At 40.7% G+C, this 20122-nt stretch overlaps 1 protein-coding gene and 2 long non-coding RNA genes across 22 annotated transcripts in view; 1 reads left to right on the forward strand and 2 right to left on the reverse strand.

Moving 5' to 3' along the window:
* The window catches only part of LOC135114189 (uncharacterized), a 12464-nt gene extending 5141 nt beyond the window's left edge, over positions 1-7323 (reverse strand). The window contains exon 1 of the long non-coding RNA XR_010275427.1: positions 7240-7323. This is a non-coding gene — a long non-coding RNA (uncharacterized LOC135114189). The remainder of the gene's footprint in view (positions 1-7239) is intronic.
* LOC135114159 (major facilitator superfamily domain-containing protein 10-like) overlaps positions 1-19565 on the forward strand; it is a 20118-nt gene extending 553 nt beyond the window's left edge. Inside the window, exons 1-8 of one of the 20 annotated variants that reach the window (XR_010275297.1) lie at positions 541-1001; positions 2506-2609; positions 3518-3640; positions 4459-4662; positions 5449-5622; positions 6932-7037; positions 7527-7686; positions 8243-8597. Coding sequence is in view for 5 of the 20 variants with exons in the window: in XM_064029917.1 (XP_063885987.1) it covers positions 3561-3640; positions 4459-4642; positions 5449-5622; positions 6932-7465 (972 nt within the window). In the remaining 15 variants the exon portion in view is untranslated. Of the gene's footprint in view, positions 1-277; positions 1002-2505; positions 2610-3517; positions 3641-4458; positions 4663-5448; positions 5623-6931; positions 7466-7526; positions 7687-8242; positions 8598-11330; positions 11720-12618; positions 13037-14216; positions 14303-14525; positions 14615-15375; positions 15500-16077; positions 16320-16355; positions 17734-17961; positions 18137-18493; positions 18654-19209 lie in introns of those variants that run through there. The other 19 variants (XM_064029919.1, XR_010275295.1, XR_010275286.1 and 16 more) reach the window with 19 other exon arrangements.
* Positions 9893-11474, reverse strand: LOC135114188 (uncharacterized). The gene is made up of 3 exons (XR_010275426.1): positions 11337-11474; positions 10487-10675; positions 9893-10408 (listed from the first exon to the last, which is right to left on the reverse strand). It is a non-coding gene; the product is annotated as an uncharacterized LOC135114188 (long non-coding RNA).
* Positions 19566-20122: the final 557 nt, after the last annotated feature.

Below are 20122 nucleotides of genomic sequence, written 5' to 3' on the forward strand. Positions count from 1 at the left end.
AGATATATCTGCCATTGCCTCATTTAGTTACGATGGAAGAATAACAGGCAAAATAGCGGCCGTTCTCTCCACTGACAAGGGCCGCCATGATGCCTGGCTACCTCTGCCAACCTGCTTCAACCTGTGGGTTCCAATATTTTTTTATTTTTTTCTTAACTTCTTTATTCTGCTGGTATAGCATGTTTTTTATGGTTTATAAAAATAATTATTTGCTTTAGAAGTATTTTCGTGGCTTGTGTTGAGTTGTGTTCAATTTTGTGTTGCTTGCCGAAAATGCGGGGTGTTTTTTTAGCAGTATTTTGACAAACTTGATTTTTTATTTCACGTTCTAACTACGTCTTTTGTATTTCTAAAAATTGCTTATGATTTTTAAAATGTTTTTTGGTTCCTGTTGAGAGAAATAAGTGGACTTTAAAAATGGTTTATGGTCCTGTTAAAAGTTGTTATTACAACACTTTTTGTGTTATTGTCTCTCTATTTGAGCTTGTAACTAACTTTTCATTGCTTGAAAAAATTGTTTGTATGTTTTAAAGTGTTTTATCTTGCTGTTGAGTCAAAATAGGTGGACTTTTCAGTGGTTTTTAATCGTATTTAGGTTCAACACTTGGTTTTTACACAATTTCGGTTTTATTTGTTTACTTCTTGTTCCAGGTCACTTTTGATGGTGTAAGATGATAGTTCAGATTTTTTAAAATTTTTTACGTTCCTAAAAATTCAAATGTTGTGGACTTTTCAATGATTTAAATTGTGCCGAATATTTCAACACTTTTTCCATATTTAATTTGGATATTTTTTAAATACTACTCAGGCTAGAGCTGTTTTAATATTGTGGATATTTGTTTAAGTATTTATCAAGTCAGAATATATAAGGCATTCCAGCCTAGCTCCATTTTTTCGAGGGGTCAATTTTAAAATGAAATCCGTTACGGTACGTAAAATTGCCGTGACGTCACGGCCGCCATCATGAACCCGGGACCTTGATCGGCTCCGCTGTCTCCTCGGTAATATTTATCGTATTTTGCAGTGTTTTCCTGGTGTTTCCATGTCTTTCTAGACCCAGACGTGTAGATAAGACTAGAATGAGTAAGAAAATAAGAGAAATAGAGGAGGAAGATGAAGGGAGAAGGAATAGAGGAGGTGGTAAAACAGGAAAATGCTAAGAAAACAATATTTAGGTTAATTTTCCCTGCTGCCCTGTCTGTCTTCGTAGTATTTGTCTTCCTTGACAGTGCTTTCAGTGTATTTGGCGTGTTTAGGCGGTGTTGGAGTGTGTCAGGAGGTATTTAGGGGTATTGGAGTGTGTGTTGATGGGATGTGGTGATGTTTGAGTCAATATTTAGCGTTCCTGGTGCGTTTTGGTGTGTCTTAGGCTTGTTTAGCAGTGCTTTAAGTGTGCTTTGAACTGTTTGCAATGTTTTGAGATGTTTCGAGTGTATTTTGGGATGTTATGGATGAGTTTGGGTGTGTTTTGTGTGGAGACGGGTGAGTTGTGGCCGCGTTTGTGGGTAATTTTGGGTATTTTAGGTCAGTCTGGGTGTGTTTTGGGGTGTTTTAAGTGTGTTTTGGGCCGTTTTCAGCGTTTTGGGATGTTTTAAATGTGTTTTGGGATGTTATGGATGAGTTTGAGTGTGTTTTGGGTTGGTACGGTGTGTTTTGGATGCGTTTTAAGTCAATTTAGGTGAGTTTTGGAGTATTTTAAGTGTGTTTGGGCATATTTTGGTGCCTTTTCGATATGTTTAGGATGTTCTTTATGCGTTTAGGAATGTTCTGGGTATGTTTAAGGTGTTTTAAGGTGTTTTAGTGTGATTGGAGTTGCGTTTGAGGTGTTTTGGTTATGTTATAGGCATGTTGCAGGTAAGAATAGGGTCTTTGAGGGTAGAAGTGGTGTGCTTGAGGTAAAATAAAAGATTCTGGAGTATTTTGGGAAGGGCCTATGATCGTAGAAGAGTGTCAGTGGCGTTATAGCGTGTGTTGTGATATATGAAGCTACTAGATGTAAGTGTGGGGAAATTCTGGGTCTGGACGGGGTGTTGTGGTGTTGTGGTGTTAGAGTCCTAGCAGGGGGAGGTACTGGAGGTTGTAAGGATGTGTAGAGGGTAAATAGAGAGGTACACGGTAGGTTAGGTTAGGTTAGGTTAGGCGTTGATTCAGTAATACAATGTAGAGGTAATGTTCAGTTATACGAATTCAGTAATATGAATGTAGAGGGACAAAAGAGAAAAGCAGGAAGACCACCACCACCAGCACAGTGGAAGAAAGGTTAGAGAGAAGCGGGGAAAGTTGAAAAGTGAATAATTAAACGTTTGTTGTCTTTTATTATCTTGAGTATAAAATGTTTATATGACAATCTCTCTCTCTCTCTCTCTCTCTCTCTCTCTCTCTCTCTCTCTCTCTCTCTCTCTCTCTCTCTCTCTCTCTCTCTCTCTCTCTCTCTCTCTCTCTCTCTCTCAGCTTTAGATTAGTAACCCCGGTGACAGAAGTAACACCCACGTTTTCTCTTTTCAGATGTAAACAAAGCGGTGGTTTCCTTCCAGCTGGTGATAAGACTTCCTCTCGCTCTCCCTCGCTCTCCCACGTCACGGAAGCAGTGATAAGCACACGAGGAGGAAGTGAGAGGATATATATATATATATATAGTGTGTGTGTGTGTGTGTAAAGAAGAAAATGTTATATATACGTGTTTAAAAGTTTCCTACATTTAAGTCAAAAGAGGCTGGCTGGCTGGCTGATAATGCTGCTGTTGTGGATTTAATTGCGTGTCTATGTTCCTTTGTGCTGTGAGGGAACGTGTGTGTGTGTGTGTGTGTGCGTGCGTGCGTGTGTGAAGGAAGAAAGGGGTGGTGTTTAGGGGTCTGGGATGAGAAAACGAGTGATTTTGTTTTATAGCCTTCTGAAAGAAAAATATTAAAGTTTTTACAGTGGGAAAATTTTGGTGGTGAGGGAGAATATGACTAAAATATTACCTCATATTTAACCTAACGTGGTGGAGCCTCACACTCCTCAGCTGCCCCTAACCAAACCAAGCCTAGCCCAAAGAAGCCTACCCTAACTTCTGTCCGGTGCTTCCTCCTCCCCAAGACTGGCTATCTTGTGTCTCAATCCCAAACTAGCCTAATCAAACTTTATCTAACGTAACCTAAGCAATTCTAACCTAGCCAAACCTTACCTAAGCAAGCCTAACCTAGCCAAGCCTTACCTAACCTAACCTAACCTAACCTAAAGAAGCCTAGCCAAACCTAACCTAACCTAGCCTAACCTAACCTAGCCTAGCCAAACCTAACCTAACCTAGCCTAACCTAACCTAACCTAACCTAACCTAACCTAACCTAGCCTAACCTAACCTAGCCTAGCCAAACCTAACCTAACCTAGCCTAACCTAACCTAACCTTACCTAACCTAACCTAACCTAACCTAGCCTAACCTAACCTAACCTAACCTAACCTAGCTTAACCAAACCTCACCTAACCTACATCCTCATCCCACAGCCCCACTTAACCTAACCTAACGCAACTTTCAGAGCAACGGCAACCCTCCAATCCGGCAAGCAGTTGGCGGCAGCGATGGCGGCGGCGGCGGCAGCGGTGGTGAGGCGGACGGCAGGGACAGAGGGGCAGTACAGGTTGTGGACATCAAGGAGAAGGTGAGCAGGGTGTTGTGTTGGTGTGTGTTGCTAAGCTGAGATGTAAAGTGTGTTGGGAAGGTGGTCACTGCAATATTTGTCACTCAAGGCTCATGCAACACTGCCTCCATGCACAAGTGTGTTGGGAAGGTGGTCGCTGCAATATTTGTCAGTCAAGGCTCATGCAACACTGCCTCCATGCACAAGTGTGTTGGGAAGGTGGTCGCTGCAATATTTGTCAGTCAAGGCTCATGCAACACTGCCTCCATGTACAAGTGTGTCGGGAAACTGATCGCTGCAATATTTGTCACTCAAGGCTCGTGCAACACTGCCTCCATGCACAAGTGTGTCGGGAAACTGATTTAAAGTCGTAAAAATGTTCTTGTTTTACTTTATTTATTTATTTATTTTGTTTTATTTTTTGTATATATAGGAGGGACACTGGTCAAAGGGAACTAAGTACAATAAGAAAAAAATACTGAGAAAAAATAAAAGATAAAAAAGACCTCACTTAACCTAACCTAACCTAACATAAGCTAACTTAACCTAACATAACTTAGCCTAACCTCTTTTAACCTAACATAACTTAACCTAACTTAACTTAACCTAACCTAACCTAACTTAACCTAACCTCTTTTAACCTAACCTCTTTTAACCTAACCTAACCTAACTTAACTTAACCTAACCTAACTTAACCTAACCTCACTTAACCTCACTTAACCTAACCTAACGTAACTTAACCTAACCTAACCTAACCTCACTTAACCTAACCTCACTTAACCTAACCTAACCTAACCTCACTTAACCTAACGTAACCTAACCTAACCTAACACCCACAGAGGAACGCGCGGACAAGCAAGGTGGTATCGGCAGTCTGATCCTGGACCTGGTCGGCTTCATGGCGGTGGTGCCTCTGTGTCCTGCTCTCCTCGACTGTTACTCCAAGCACAACACCAGCGGCTTGTATTCCTCTCAGCTCTCCTGTGTGACTTATTACCAACATATCATCGGTTTCGCTGCGAGGTTCCATTCTGTCTTGTTTGGTAATTAAGTGGGTTTGTTGTGTTTTGTATTGGTTTATATATTTTTAGCTTGTTTTTATTATTATTTTTTCAATTTTTTTATCCTATTATCTATTTATTTATTTTTTGTTTGTTTGTTTGTTTACAGGGTGTGTGTGTGTTTGTTTGTGTTCCTGCTGTTCAGTATTGCAGCTTGTTTTCTTTATTATTGTTATTTTGTGTTTTATTCTATTTCAGTGTTCTGAGGGAGTCTTCAGGTGTTTTTGGGGTGTTTTTGGAGTATTTTGGGGTGTTTTTGGTGTGTTGTGAAGTGTTTTGATGTGTTTTGGGGTGGTTAAGGGGTGTTTTGAAGTGTTTTTTGGTGTTGTGGAGGTGTTTTGGGATTTTTGGTGTGTTTTAAAGTGTTTTGGGATGTTTTTGGAATGTTTTGATGTGTTTTGAGATCTTTAGGAGTATTTTGGAGTATTTTGGTGTGTTTTTGGAGTGTTTTGGGATGTGTTTGTAGTGTTTTGGGGTGTTTTGGGGTATTTTGAAGGTGTTTTGGTGTGTTTTTGGAGTGTTTTGGGGTATTTTGGGATGTTTTGGTGTGTTTTGGGTTATTTTGAGAGTGTTTTGGTGTGTTTTGGAGTATTTTGAGGGTGTTTAAAGGTGTTGTGGTAGTTTAAAATATATTGTTAGTTTACTTTTTTTTAACTTTTTATTTTCTTATGCATTATTTTATTTCTTATTTATATTGTGGTGTGTTGTCGGTGTGTCCTAACCTAACCTAACCAGCCTACCCTCTCCTAACCTCCCCTCAACCCACAGGCACTGATTGGCGTGACATTCAGCATAGGCTTCACCGTCGGGCACACTGTGGGGGCTGCGTTCTCCCGCTGGGGAAGTACTGGGTGGTTCGCGGCCTCGGCTGTCTACGCACGCACTCTCACTGTGGCTAACATAATATTCTTTGCTCTCTTCTTCCAGGAATTGCTGCCTGAGGTGTGTGTGTGTGTGTGTGTGTGTGTCTCTCATTTATTTTTTTTTATTATGTATTTTTTTGTTTTTGTATAATTTTTGATTTTTTTTTTTCCTTTCATTTTTTCTTTCTTTGCTTATTTTGTAATTTGTTTGTATTTCCTTGTGTCTCTGAATGTTGTTAAAGAGAGGTGCATTGTGAGTAAAGCATCATTTTCTCTTTCCTTTCCTCATTTCTTTACTTTTCCCTCTTATTCCTTCCTTTCTGTCATCATTACAAACCCTTTCTATTCATTACAAACCCTTTCTCTCATTTTCCTTACCATAAACCATCAAAACATCTTAACAATCTCATTTAAATCACTTTTCTTTTCATTATCATCTGTTTGTTTACATTCTCTTGCTTTCTTTCACTTATTAATTCATTACACTCCTGTTTGTGTGTTTAGGAATGTTTTGAGATATTTTGGGGTGTTTTGGAGGTGTTTTGGGGTGTTTTTTCAAGTGTTTTGAGGTAAATTGTCTGTTTTTGGGTATATTTGTCTGTTTTTGTCTGTTTTTTGGGTATTATTGGGGTTTTGGAGGTGTTTTGGGGGTGTTTTTGCAAGTGTTTTAAGGTAAATTGTCTTTTTTGGGTATTTTTTGGGTTTTGGGGATGTTTTGGGGGTGTTTTTGCAAGTGTTTTGAGGTAAATTGTCTTTTTTGGGTATTATTGGGGTTTTGGAGGTGTTTTTTCAAGTGTTTTGAGGTAAATTGTCTTTTTTTGGGTATTATTGGGGTTTTGGAGGTGTTTTGGGGGTGTTTTTTCAAGTGTTTTGAAGTAAATTGTCTGTTTTTGGGGTGTTTAATGGTGTTTTGGGAGTGTTTTGCAAGTTTTTGAGGTAAATAGTGTGTTTTGGGGTGTTTAATGGTGTTTTGAGAGTGTTTTGCAATTGTTTTGAGGTAAATAGTGTGTTTTGGGGTGTTTAATGGTGTTTTGGGAGTGTTTTGCAAGTTTTTGAGGTAAATAGTGTGTTTTGGGGTGTTTAATGGTGTTTTGAGAGTGTTTTGCAAGTGTTTTGAGGTAAATAGTTTGTTTTGGGGTGTTTAATGGTCTTGGTGGTGTTTCAGGGTTATATAGGGGTGTTTGGGGGTGATCTAGGGTAAGTAGTGTTATCAAGGCTGTAGTGGAAGTTACTGTGGGTTTTCAAAGGGTGTTTCCATGGTGATTCACTTGTATTTTATCCCTTGTACAGTAAAACTCCCTTTCCCTGAGTTGGCAACACTATTTGTTTACGTTCGCTGTTGTCTCGTCGTGTGTGAGTCAGATTTGTGTCTCGTTCTTCCACCGCAGGGCAGAAGGAGGAGGGACATCGGTGCCAGTTTGACCGAGGCTTGGGAGGTGATCAATCCTAGGGCTCTGTTCTCCGTCAGCTGTGTCAAGGGCCTGGGCAGAGAAGGTGTGTGTGTGTGTGTTTGTATGTTCAGTATTGTGTGTTTGTTCGTGTTTGTAGTATTGTGTGTGTGTGTGTGTGTGTGTACTAGCAAATATTCCCTTATGTTTACTCCTGAAACACACACACACACACACACATACACACACACACACACACACACACACACACACACACACACACACACACACACACACACACACACCACCTCCTGTTCCTCCTCCTCCTCCTCCTCTCCCTTCATTCATACACACACACACACACACACACACACACACACACACACACACACACACACACACACACACACACACACACACACACACACACACACACACACACACACACACACACACACACACACACTACCTCCCGTTCCTCCTCCTCCTCCTCTCCCTTCATTCATAAACATCTGTCTTTCTCTCTCTCTGTAGAACGCATGAAATTAATACAACTTAGCCGAGTTTACTTCCTCTACCTGTTCCTGTATTCCAGCCTGGAGTTAACGCTGATCTTCGCGACCCACCACAAGCATAGTTACGACTCGTTGGCGCAGGACCGCAAGTTTTCCTTCCTGGGCCTGGTCATGGCAATTACACAGAGAGGGTTTATGCGAAGTGTTAAGACTGGAACTGAAAAAGCAACTGCCAATTAGGTATGGTGTGTTCTGGGGTTTGTGTGTGTGTGTGTGTGTGTGTGTGTTGGAGAGGGTTTGTGTGTGTGTGTGTGGCCGGGAAAGGGTTGCCTGTGTGTGTGTTTTCAAGGGTGTTTTCATGGTTCGAGTTTAACAGTGTGTAGTGGAAGTTACTGAGGTTTTCAAGGGTGTTTTTCATGGTTCTTGTTTAACAGGGTGTAGTGGAAGTTACTGGGGTTTTCAAGGGTGTTTTCATGGTTTTTGTTTAACAGGGTGTAGTGGAAGCTACTAGGGTTTTCAAGGGTGTTTTCATGGTTCTAGTCTAACAGGCTGTAGTGCAAGTTACTGGGGTTTTCAAGGATGTTTTCATGGTTCTAGTTTAATGGGCTGTAGTGGAAGTTACTGAGGTTTACAAAGTATATTTTCAAATCTATATTTTTACTGTGTAGAATTACAATATAAAACAACAGGATTTATCAGTAACAGTTTAAGTAACAATTAGTTTAAGATCATATTATTTTCTTTTCCTTGCATTTAATCATTGTATGCCTGTATCTAATTCATGTTGGTTTCACAGGCACACACCTACATTGTGATGCAGCTCCTTGGAGGTGGAGAGCTGGCTGCCTCAGAGGATCAGGAAACACGAGAGGTTCACAGAGGCTCGCCTCGGGCTTCGGTCGTCGTGAGGAACCTGGTGTCAGCAGTTCACTACGTGCACAGGAAAAGCATCAGTGTTCACGGAGACCTAAAGCCAGACGGGTGAAAAGGGTTGGTGTTGAGGATAGACAGAAAAGAAAAGAAAGGAAAGGTAAAAAAAGGAAGTTTTTTTGCATTGATTTTCCATCTGCTTATTTTAAAGAATTTATTGCATGGAATATTATTGATCTCCATCATTTGTATGGCCTTTATAATAAAAAGTATGAATTTATTCCATTCAGATATTATCCTTCTCCGAGGCCATTCTAATCTAAACATCTTTTCACGGAATCTCTTGTTCAAGGATTCTTCTGAAGATTCAGTTATTAAGATTGTGGATTTTGGGTTTGCACATTTGATGCCTGACAAGGAAAAGGATGGCAGCACGAAGACACCGTGCTTCACTGTTCACTATGCAGCGCCAGAAGTGTTGCTGCAAGCTGTGCAGAAGGGAGCAAATGGTACCGCTTGAACATTCATGCACTGGTTGAGTATCTTGTGTGTAATTTTATGATGAAAGGTTTTTAATGCAGGGACAGTTGTTTATAGGCATTTTTACATTATTTTTAGTGTACAACCATCCAAAAGGCATTTAGCTCAGTGTTACTGCAACAACCACACAGTACTGAATGTAGGGTTTCCTGTTTCATTAGAGATTTCTCTGCAGTGGTGTTTTCAATACAAGGAGTGTTTTCTATAGTTATTTTCTTTATTTTGAGGGCTTGCTATAATATCCTGCACAACTCTAAAAATACATCAAATTAACCTCCCACCAAAGCACAATACAGACACTTCCATTGGCTGTAACATTACTGCTAATACTGCAACATTCTTCCTGAGGGGAACCACACACATTAACAATAATAACACATGTTACAAAAAACTACACCAAACATATTAAGCTCAACATTTTTGTATAATAATTTTTAGAAACATGAATGACCAAAAATGGTTCTAGGATAAAAGAGGAAAAAAATGACAGAACACTACAGCATAACAGTACAAATGGCAGGTGTGTCTCTTTTCTCTTATTCCTTATTTGCAAGGATTAAAGCTGTTACCTTAGAGATCACAAGAAGTGGGACGGTACAGTTTGCTAAGCTGCCGGTACACGTAGGATGGTGCAGTACCTCGACTGAAATAAAAGAGATTTAAATGGTCAGCAGCCATTGTTTAAAGCTAAGTGCAAGATAAACAGGGTACAGTAAAATCCCTCTTATCCGGCATCAACGGGACCGCCGACTGATCTGATGGTACTGATCTGATAGTATCTAGCTCCACATGAGACAACAACAGGTTGAGGTTTGAGAAAGGACCATCCAACACTCAACACGAGGAATGTATATCCACCTACACGAAATAAACATGTGGAAAAGGAATGTATCAAAAACTGGAATCAAGAATTTCTGTGAGAATAAAATGGTATGTACTTTTGTGATACCTTCCCTGTTCAATTTGCAACAGTAAATATGTTTCAAATACTGCCCCACTGAAAGAGGTATCAGGATAATGACTAACAAATAAAACTTACTGAAACAGAATAAAACTTTGGTGGTGAGGCAAGAGAGGCTGCACCAACAAAGGTCTCAATGCCTCCGTTGGTCACCACCGTCTCGGTGCCAACGATGACCTTTGATGACCTTGTTGACACGTGACATGATGGGGAACACTGCAGAGTCTTGAATTAATGTTGTCTCAATTCCAGCAGTACATAAAGCTTTTGCCACTGGGTGACCCTGCACAAGTAAAAGATGTATTGAGAACATAAGAACATAATAAAATAAAGGAAGCTGCAAGAAGCCATCACCCCTACATGTGGCAGTCCCTGTGTTATGTATTGTGCACATCAGACACGATGACGTGAAAGAGACGCATAAAACATCTTGCATCATATTTAGGGGCACGTTCGGCAACAATAACGTGGAATTTCCTTTGTGTGGCTGCCTTGGTCAGGAAGGCCAAGACCAGTGGACACATTGCACACGTCACAATGACCTCATCATTGTGAATCTTGCTTACACCTTGGGCAGCTATCAATTCTTGGCTGAAATAAAAGGAATCAATATAATACTGGTAACAAACAATGTCAATGTCCCAAATGTCAGTGTAATCTTTACTCTACCTTTGTTCAACCTCAGCTTTCTGTTCACCAATGGCCTCAAGTACTCTGTCCTGCAGCTCTGGAATAACCTCCGTGCATTTTGGGAGATCTCCACATGCAGGGTGAGTCTACTAGCATGGACTGTGAGAGGCTTGGGTACTCCACACCTTGCTTCTCTCCACGTGGTGTGTTGTGTTCGTCAATTACTATCTGCGTGAAGAAGAAAAATAACTTAAATAAATAAATGAGATACACACACACACACACACACACACACACACACACGAGGGCAGACAGGCAAAATACGTAGAGAGAGAGAGAGAGAGAGAGAGAGAGAGAGAGAGAGAGAGAGAGAGAGAGAGAGGCTGTACTTAAGCAATTATATCTTTCCATACCACACACACACACACACACACACGCACACGAACGTTTCCCTAAGGGCTCTCCTTGACACACAGAGAAAGGCTGGTAATTCTCTGTTGATCATTAGCTACAGTATGGAAGCCTCTGTTATACTTGGATATCTCTGTGAAGTATTGTTGTTTTTTAACGTCAAATGGTAAATACTTAATAATGATAAGCTGAGATATAACACAGTATTAAGCCAAGCCTTCAATTCACACAAGTTTTTCAATGATTTCACATTACGCCACACAAGGGACGAGACATTGCAGCGTAAGCCCCGCCAGGACCAGTTTGAATTTAGCGCTTCAATCAGTAACGTCTAGATACTTTGACAATTACAGTTATAATGGCCTGAGATTTATTTTTACACGCTTATAATTCTTTATATTTAATTTTCTATTAGTTTAGTACAATATAAAAGAAGTTGGTGCTTGTTATTGAAAGCTAAAAGTGTTTGGGTGCGTACTGTGCGGAGCAGGCTGGGAGGGATGACACAGTACCAGACGCCAGACACGCCAGACGGAAAGGCATTGTGTTCAAAGGGTGCCATAAACTGCTGCTTTATTTAATGTGGGACGACACAGCACCGGACGTCAACAGCAAGGCACTCTGTTCCAAGGGTGCCATAAACTGCTGCGTTATTTAATGTATTTTCGCAGAACAAGACAGTGACAGGGGCGTGGCTTCCTGGATGTGCTGGTTCAAGCTTGGTGCCTGCCGGGAGGTGCCTACAGGGCCACCAAGGCTAATATTGGTAAGAAACTCGCCCACCACTTGTCCAGCCAGGTAATTTGCACAGTCTGATGTAATAGGCGGTACGTGTCACCCACAACAACACAGGGCTGTCAGGTCAGTGGTTAATCTTACTGTTTATTTATTGTTAAGCCTCGTATTTCATGTTTTTGCACCTCGTTAAGAATATATTGATGTGACTCAGCATTCCACGGTGCCACAAGCGCTCCAAGCCTCCACCACAAAACTCTTACTAATTAACCATGACAGGAATTATAAAGACGTCAAAAAAATACACTTAACTAATGTTATCAGCCGAGGTGGAGGCAGCCTTCCCCATTTGTCCGCCAATATCTGCTTCATTTCTCACTTATTGTAAGCCTAACACGTCACTAAGTGGAGCCACATAACTAGGCTTTCATATCCGCTAGCTAGATATATCTGCCATTGCCTCATTTAGTTACGATGGAAGAATAACAGGCAAAATAGCGGCCGTTCTCTCCACTGACAAGGGCCGCCATGATGCCTGGCTACCTCTGCCAACCTGCTTCAACCTGTGGGTTCCAATATTTTTTTATTTTTTTCTTAACTTCTTTATTCTGCTGGTATAGCATGTTTTTTATGGTTTATAAAAATAATTATTTGCTTTAGAAGTATTTTCGTGGCTTGTGTTGAGTTGTGTTCAATTTTGTGTTGCTTGCCGAAAATGCGGGGTGTTTTTTTAGCAGTATTTTGACAAACTTGATTTTTTATTTCACGTTCTAACTACGTCTTTTGTATTTCTAAAAATTGCTTATGATTTTTAAAATGTTTTTTGGTTCCTGTTGAGAGAAATAAGTGGACTTTAAAAATGTTTTATGGTCCTGTTAAAAGTTGTTATTACAACACTTTTTGTGTTATTGTCTCTCTATTTGAGCTTGTAACTAACTTTTCATTGCTTGAAAAAATTGTTTGTATGTTTTAAAGTGTTTTATCTTGTTGTTGAGTCAAAATAGGTGGACTTTTCAGTGGTTTTTAATCGTATTTAGGTTCAACACTTGGTTTTTACACAATTTCGGTTTTATTTGTTTACTTCTTGTTCCAGGTCACTTTTGATGGTGTAAGATGATAGTTCAGATTTTTTAAAATTTTTTACGTTCCTAAAAATTCAAATGTTGTGGACTTTTCAATGATTTAAATTGTGCCGAATATTTCAACACTTTTTCCATATTTAATTTGGATATTTTTTAAATACTACTCAGGCTAGAGCTGTTTTAATATTGTGGATATTTGTTTAAGTATTTATCAAGTCAGAATATATAAGGCATTCCAGCCTAGCTCCATTTTTTCGAGGGGTCAATTTCGAAATGAAATCCGTTACGGTACGTAAAATTGCCGTGACGTCACGGCCGCCATCATGGACCAGGGACCTTGATCGGCTCCGCTGTCTCCTCGGTAATATTTATCGTATTTTGCAGTGTTTTCCTGGTGTTTCCATGTCTTTCTAGACTCAGACGTGTAGATAAGACTAGAATGAGTAAGAAAATAAGAGAAATAGAGGAGGAAGATGAAGGGAGAAGGAATAGAGGAGGTGGTAAAACAGAAAAATGCTAAGAAAACAATATTTAGCTTAATTTTCCCTGCTGCCCTGTCTGTCTTGGTAGTATTTGTCTTCCCTGACAGTGCTTCCAGTGTATTTGGTGTGTTTAAGAGGTGTTGGAGTGTGTCTGGAGGTGTTTAGGGAGTGTTGCAGTGTGTCTGGAGGTGTTGAAAGGGTGTTGAAGTGTGTGTTTTAGGGATTTGGTGATGTTTGAGTCAATATTTAGCGTTCCTGGTGTGTTTTGGGGTGTCTTAGGCTTGTTTAGGAGTGCTTTAAGTGTGTTTTGGACTGTTTTCAATGTTTTGTGATGTTTCAAGTGTATTTTAGGATGTTATGGACGAGTTTAGGTGTGTTTTGTGTGGATACCGGGGAATTTTGGGTGCGTTTGTGGGTATTTTATGTCAGTCTGGGTGTTTTGGGGTGTTTTAAGTGTGTTTTGGGCCGTTTTCAGTGTTTTGCGATGTTTTAAGTGTGTTTTGGGATGTTGTGGATGAGTTTGAGTGTTTTTTGGGTAGGTACGGTGTGTTTTGGATGCGTTTTAAGTCCATTTGGGTGAGTTTTGGAGTATTTTAAGTGTGTTTGGGGATATTTTGGTGCACTTTCGATGTGTTTAGGGTGTTTTTTGTGCGTTTAAGAGTGTTTAAGGTGTTTTAAGGTGTTTTAGTGTGGTTGGAGTTGCTTTTGAGGTGTTTTGGCTCTGTTATAGGCATGTTGCAGATAAGTACTGGGTCTTTGAGGGTAGAAGTGGTGTGCTGGAGGTAAAATAAAAGGTTCTGGAGTGTTTAAGGGGGGACTGTGATAGTAGAAGCGTGTCAGGGGTGTTATAGCGTGTGTTGTGATGTATGAAGCTTCTAGATGCACGTGTGTGGGATGTCTGGGTCTGTACGAGGTGTTGTGGTGTTGGAGTCCTAGCAGGGGAAGGTACTGGAGGTTGTAGTGATGGGTAGAGGGTAAAAACAGAGGTACACTTTAGGTTAGGTAAGGTTAAGTGTTCATTGGTGTTGATTCAGTAATACGATCTTTTTTTCTTTTAAGATACAAATGTAGAGGGACGAAATAGGGAAGCAGGAAGACCACCACCACCACCACCATCACCACCAGCAGTGTGGAAGAAAGTTTAGGCAAGCGAAGAAAGTTGGAAAATTAATAATTAAACGCTTGCTGTCTTTTATTATCTTGAGTATAAAATGGTTATATGACAATCTCTCTCTCTCTCTCTCTCTCTCTCTCTCTCTCTCTCTCTCTCTCTCTCTCTCTCTCTCTCTCTCTCTCTCTCTCTCTCTCTCTCTCTCTCAGCTTTGTATTAGTTACCCGTTGACAGAAGTGACAGCCGCGTTTTCTCTTGTCAGATGTAAACAAAGCGGTAATTTCCTTCTAGCTGGTGATAAAACTCTTTCTCGCTCTTCCTCACTCTCCCACGTCACGGAAGCAGTGTGTGTGTGTGTGTGTGTGTGTGTGTGTGTGTGTGAAGAAGAAAATGTTATATTATATCTACGTGTTTAAAAGTTTCCTTCATTTAAGTCCAAAGAGGCTGGCTGGCTGATGCTAAGGAAGGAAGAAAGGGGTGGTGTTTAGGGGTCTGGGATGGAAAGCGAGTGATGTGTTTTGTAGCCTTCAGATAAAAAATATTAACAAAGTTTACACAGTGGGAAAATTTTGGTGGTGAGAGAGAAAATGACTAAAATATTACCTCAAATTTAACCTAACGTGGTGGAGCTTCACACTCCTCAGCTGACCCTAATCAAACCAAGCCTAACCCAAAGAAGCCTACCCTAACTTGTGTCTGGTGCTTCCTCCTCCCAAAGACTGGCTATCTCGTGTCTTAATCCCAAGCTGGCCTAACCAAACTTTACCTAACCTAACCTAAGCAATTCTAACCTAGCCAAACCTTACCTAAGCAAGCCTAACCTAGCCAAGCCTTACCTAACCTAACCTAACCTAGCCAAACCTTACCTAAGCAAGCCTAACCTAGCCAAGCCTTACCTAACCTAACCTAACCTAACCTAACCTAACCTAGCCAAACCTTACCTAAGCAAGCCTAACCTAGCCAAGCCTTACCTAACCTAACCTAACCTAACCTAACCTAACCTAAAGAAACCTATCCAAACCTAACATAACCTAGCCTAACCAAACCTAACCTAACCTACATCCTCTTCCCACGGCCCCACTTAACCAAACCTAATGTAACTTTCAGAGCAACGGCAACCCTCTGATCCGGCAAGCAAGTTGGCGGCAGCGATGGCGGTGGCGGCGGCAGTGGTGGTGAGGTGGACGGCAGGGACAGAGGGGCAGTACAGGCTGCGGACATCAAGGAGAAGGTGAGCAGGGTGTTGTGTTGGTGTGTGTTGGTGTGTGTTGCTAAGCTGAGATGCAATATTTGTCACTCAACACTCGTGCAACACTGCCTCCATGCACAAGTGTGTCGGGAAAATGATTTAAAGTCGTAAAAATGTTCTTGTTTTACTTTATTTATTTATTTATTTATTTTGTTTTATTTTTTGTATATATAGGAGGGACACTGGTCAAAGGGAACTAAGTACAATAAGAAAAAAATACTGAGAAAAAATAAAAGATAAAAAAGACCTCACTTAACCTAACCTAACCTAACATAAGCTAACTTAACGTAACATAACTTAGCCTAACCTCTTTTAACCTAACATAACTTAACCTAACTTAACTTAACCTAACCTAACCTAACTTAACCTAACCTCTTTTAACCTAACCTATTTTAACCTAACCTAACCTAACTTAACTTAACGTAACCTCACTTAACCTCACTTAACCTAACCTAACGTAACTTAACCTAACCTAACCTCACTTAACCTAACCTCACTTAACCTAACATAACCTAACCTCACTTAACCTAACGTAACCTAACCTAACCTAACACCCACAGAGGAACGCACGGACAAGCAAGGTGTTATTCGGCAGTCTGATCCTGGACCTGCTAGGCTTGAAGGTGGTGCTGCCCGTGTCTTCTGCTCTCCTCGACTGTTACTCCAAGCACAACACCAGCGGCTTGTATTCCTCTCAGCTCTCCTGTGTGACTTATTCGCGGCCTCGGCTGTCTACGCACGCACTCTCACTGTGGCTAACATAATATTCTTTGCTGTCTTCTTCCAGGAATCGCTGCCTGAGGTGTGTGTGTGTGTGTGTGTTTGTGTGTGTGTGTGTGTGTGTGTGTGTGTGTGTGTGTGTGTGTGTGTGTGTGTGTGTGTGTCTCATTTATTTTTTTTATTATGTATATTTTTTTTGTTTTTGTATAATTTTTGCTTATTTTTTTTTTCCTTTCATTTTTTCTTTCTTTGCTTATTTTGTAATTTGTTTGTATTTCCTTGTGTCTCTGAATGTTGTTAAAGAGAGGTGCATTGTGAGTAAAGCATCATTTTCTCTTTCCTTTCCTCATTTCTTTACTTTTTCCTCTTATTCCTTCCTTTCTGTCATCATTACAAACCCTTTCTATTCATTACAAACCCTTTCTCTCATTTTCCTTACCATAAACCATCAAAACATCTTAACAATCTCATTTAAATCACTTTTCTTTTCATTATCATCTGTTTGTTTACATTCTCTTGCTTTCTTTCACTTATTAATTCATTACACTCCTGTTTGTGTGTTTAGGAATGTTTTGAGATATTTTGGGGTGTTTTGGAGGTGTTTTGGGGTGTTTTTTCAAGTGTTTTGAGGTAAATTGTCTGTTTTTGGGTATATTTGTCTGTTTTTGTCTGTTTTTTGGGTATTATTGGGGTTTTGGAGGTGTTTTGGGGGTGTTTTTGCATGTGTTTTGAGGTAAATTGTCTTTTTTGGGTATTTTTTGGGTTTTGGAGATGTTTTGGGGGTGATTTTGCAAGTGTTTTGAGGTAAATTGTCTTTTTTGGGTATTATTGGGGTTTTGGAGGTGTTTTTTCAAGTGTTTTGAGGTAAATTGTCTTTTTTTGGGTATTATTGGGGTTTTGGAGGTGTTTTGGGGGTGTTTTTTCAAGTGTTTTGAGGTAAATTGTCTGTTTTTGGATGTTTAATGGTGTTTTTGGAGTGTTTTGCAAGTTTTTGAGGTAAATAGTGTGTTTTGGGGTGTTTAATGGTGTTTTGAGAGTGTTTTGCAAGTGTTTTGAGGTAAATAGTGTGTTTTGGGGTGTTTAATTTTGTTTTGGGAGTGTTTTGCAAGTGTTTTGAGGTAAATAGTTTGTTTTGGGGTGTTTAATGGTGTCTTGGTGGTGTTTCAGGGTTATATAGGGGTGTTTGGGGGTGATCTAGGGTAAGTAGTGTTATCAAGGCTGTAGTGGAAGTTACTGTGGGTTTTCAAAGGGTGTTTCCATGGTGATTCACTTGTATTTTATCCCTTGTACAGTAAAACTCCCTTTCCCTGAGTTGGCAACACTGTTTGTTTACGTTCGCTGTTGTCTCGTCGTGTGTGAGTCAGATTTGTGTCTTGTTCTTCCACTGCAGGGCAGAAGGAGGAGGGACATCGGTGCCAGTTTGACCGAGGCTTGGGAGGTGATCAATCCTAGGGCTCTGTTCTCCGTCAGCTGTGTCAAGGGCCTGGGCAGAGAAGGTGTGTGTGTGTGTGTTTGTATGTTCAGTATTGTGTGTTTGTTCGTGTTTGTAGTATTGTGTGTGTGTGTGTGTGTGTGTGTGTACTAGCAAATATTCCCTTATGTTTACTCCTGAAACACAAACACACACACACACACACACACACACACACACACACACACACACACACACACACACACACACACACACACACACACACCCTGAGTCTGTCCAGAATATCCACCAGGCACCGAGAGGCTCTGGAGAAGTTTGGAAGGGGACTACTGCATCATCCGCGTCTCAGAAACATGCTGCCGCCCGATGCGCCTCGCCCGGTCCGTGCCACCAGACACCACAACAGAATAACGCCCCTGAAGGCGCCGCGCACGGACCGGTACAGACTCAGTGCGATTCCCACCATGGTGCGAGCCATCAATCAATATTATTTCCCTCCTAGATTAGACTTACCTTTAGGATTAATGTTAAGTTTTTCCCCATCCCCTATGTACATTTTCAGTTTGTCAACTGCCTAAATAATAAACCGTTTATTATTATTATTATTATTATTATTATTACCACCTCCTGTTCCTCCTCCTCCTCCTCTCCCTTCATTCATACACACACACACACACACACACACACACACACACTACCTCCCGTTCCTCCTCCTCCTCCTCTCCCTTCATTCATAAACATCTGTCTTTCTCTCTCTCTGTAGAACGCATGAAATTAATACAATTTAGCCGAGTTTACTTCCTCTACCTGTTCCTGTATTCCAGCCTGGAGTTAACGCTGATCTTCGCGACCCACCACAAGCATAGTTACGACTCGTTGGCGCAGGACCGCAAGTTTTCCTTCCTGGGCCTGGTCATGGCAGTTACACAGAGAGGGTTTATGCGAAGTGTTAAGACTGGAACTGAAAAAGCAACTGCCAATTAGGTATGGTGTGTTCTGGGGTTTGTGTGTGTGTGTGTGTGTGTGTGTGTGTTGGAGAGGGTTTGTGTGTGTGTGTGGCCGGGAAAGGGTTGCCTGTGTGTGTGTTTTCAAGGGTGTTTTCATGGTTCGAGTTTAACAGGGTGTAGTGGAAGTTACTGAGGTTTTCAAGGGTGTTTTTCATGGTTCTTGTTTAACAGGGTGTAGTGGAAGTTACTGGGGTTTTCAAGGGTGTTTTCATGGTTTTTGTTTAACAGGGTGTAGTGGAAGTTACTAGGATTTTCAAGGGTGTTTTCATGGTTCTAGTCTAACAGGCTGTAGTGCAAGTTACTGGGGTTTTCAAGGATGTTTTCATGGTTCTAGTTTAATGGGCTGTAGTGGAAGTTACTGAGTTTTACAAAGTATATTTTCAAATCTATATTTTTACTGTGTAGAATTACAATATAAAACAACAGGATTTATCAGTAACAGTTTAAGTAACAATTAGTTTAAGATCATATTATTTTCTTTTCCTTGCATTTAATCATTGTATGCCTGTATCTAATTCATGTTGGTTTCACAGGCACACACCTACATTGTGATGCAGCTCCTTGGAGGTGGAGAGCTGGCTGCCTCAGAGGATCAGGAAACACGAGAGGTTCACAGAGGCTCGCCTCGGGCTTCGGTCGTCGTGAGGAACCTGGTGTCAGCAGTTCACTACGTGCACAGGAAAAGCATCAGTGTTCACGGAGACCTAAAGCCAGACAGGGGTGAAAAGGGTTGGTGTTGAGGATAGACAGAAAAGAAAAGAAAGGAAAGGTAAAAAAAGGAAGTTTTTTTGCATTGATTTTCCATCTGCTTATTTTAAAGAATTTATTGCATGGAATATTATTGATCTCCATCATTTGTATGGCCTTTATAATAAAAAGTATGAATTTATTCCATTCAGATATTATCCTTCTCCGAGGCCATTCTAATCTAAACATCTTTTCACGGAATCTCTTGTTCAAGGATTCTTCTGAAGATTCAGTTATTAAGATTGTGGATTTTGGGTTTGCACATTTGATGCCTGACAAGGAAAAGGATGGCAGCACGAAGACACCGTGCTTCACTGTTCACTATGCAGCGCCAGAAGTGTTGCTGCAAGCTGTGCAGAAGGGAGCAAATGGTACCACTTGAACATTCATGCACTGGTTGAGTATCTTGTGTGTAATTTTATGATGAAAGGTTTTTAATGCAGGGACAGTTGTTTATAGGCATTTTTACATTATTTTTAGTGTCTAAACATCTTTTCACGGAATCTCTTGTTCAAGGATTCTTCTGAAGATTCAGTTATTAAGATTGTGGATTTTGGGTTTGCACATTTGATGCCTGACAAGGAAAAGGATGGCAGCACGAAGACACCGTGCTTCACTGTTCACTATGCAGCGCCAGAAGTGTTGCTGCAAGCTGTGCAGAAGGGAGCAAATGGTACCGCTTGAACATTCATGCACTGG

This window comes from Scylla paramamosain, chromosome 27, assembly GCF_035594125.1.
Source record: "Scylla paramamosain isolate STU-SP2022 chromosome 27, ASM3559412v1, whole genome shotgun sequence".
Taxonomy (NCBI): Eukaryota; Metazoa; Arthropoda; class Malacostraca; order Decapoda; family Portunidae; genus Scylla; species Scylla paramamosain.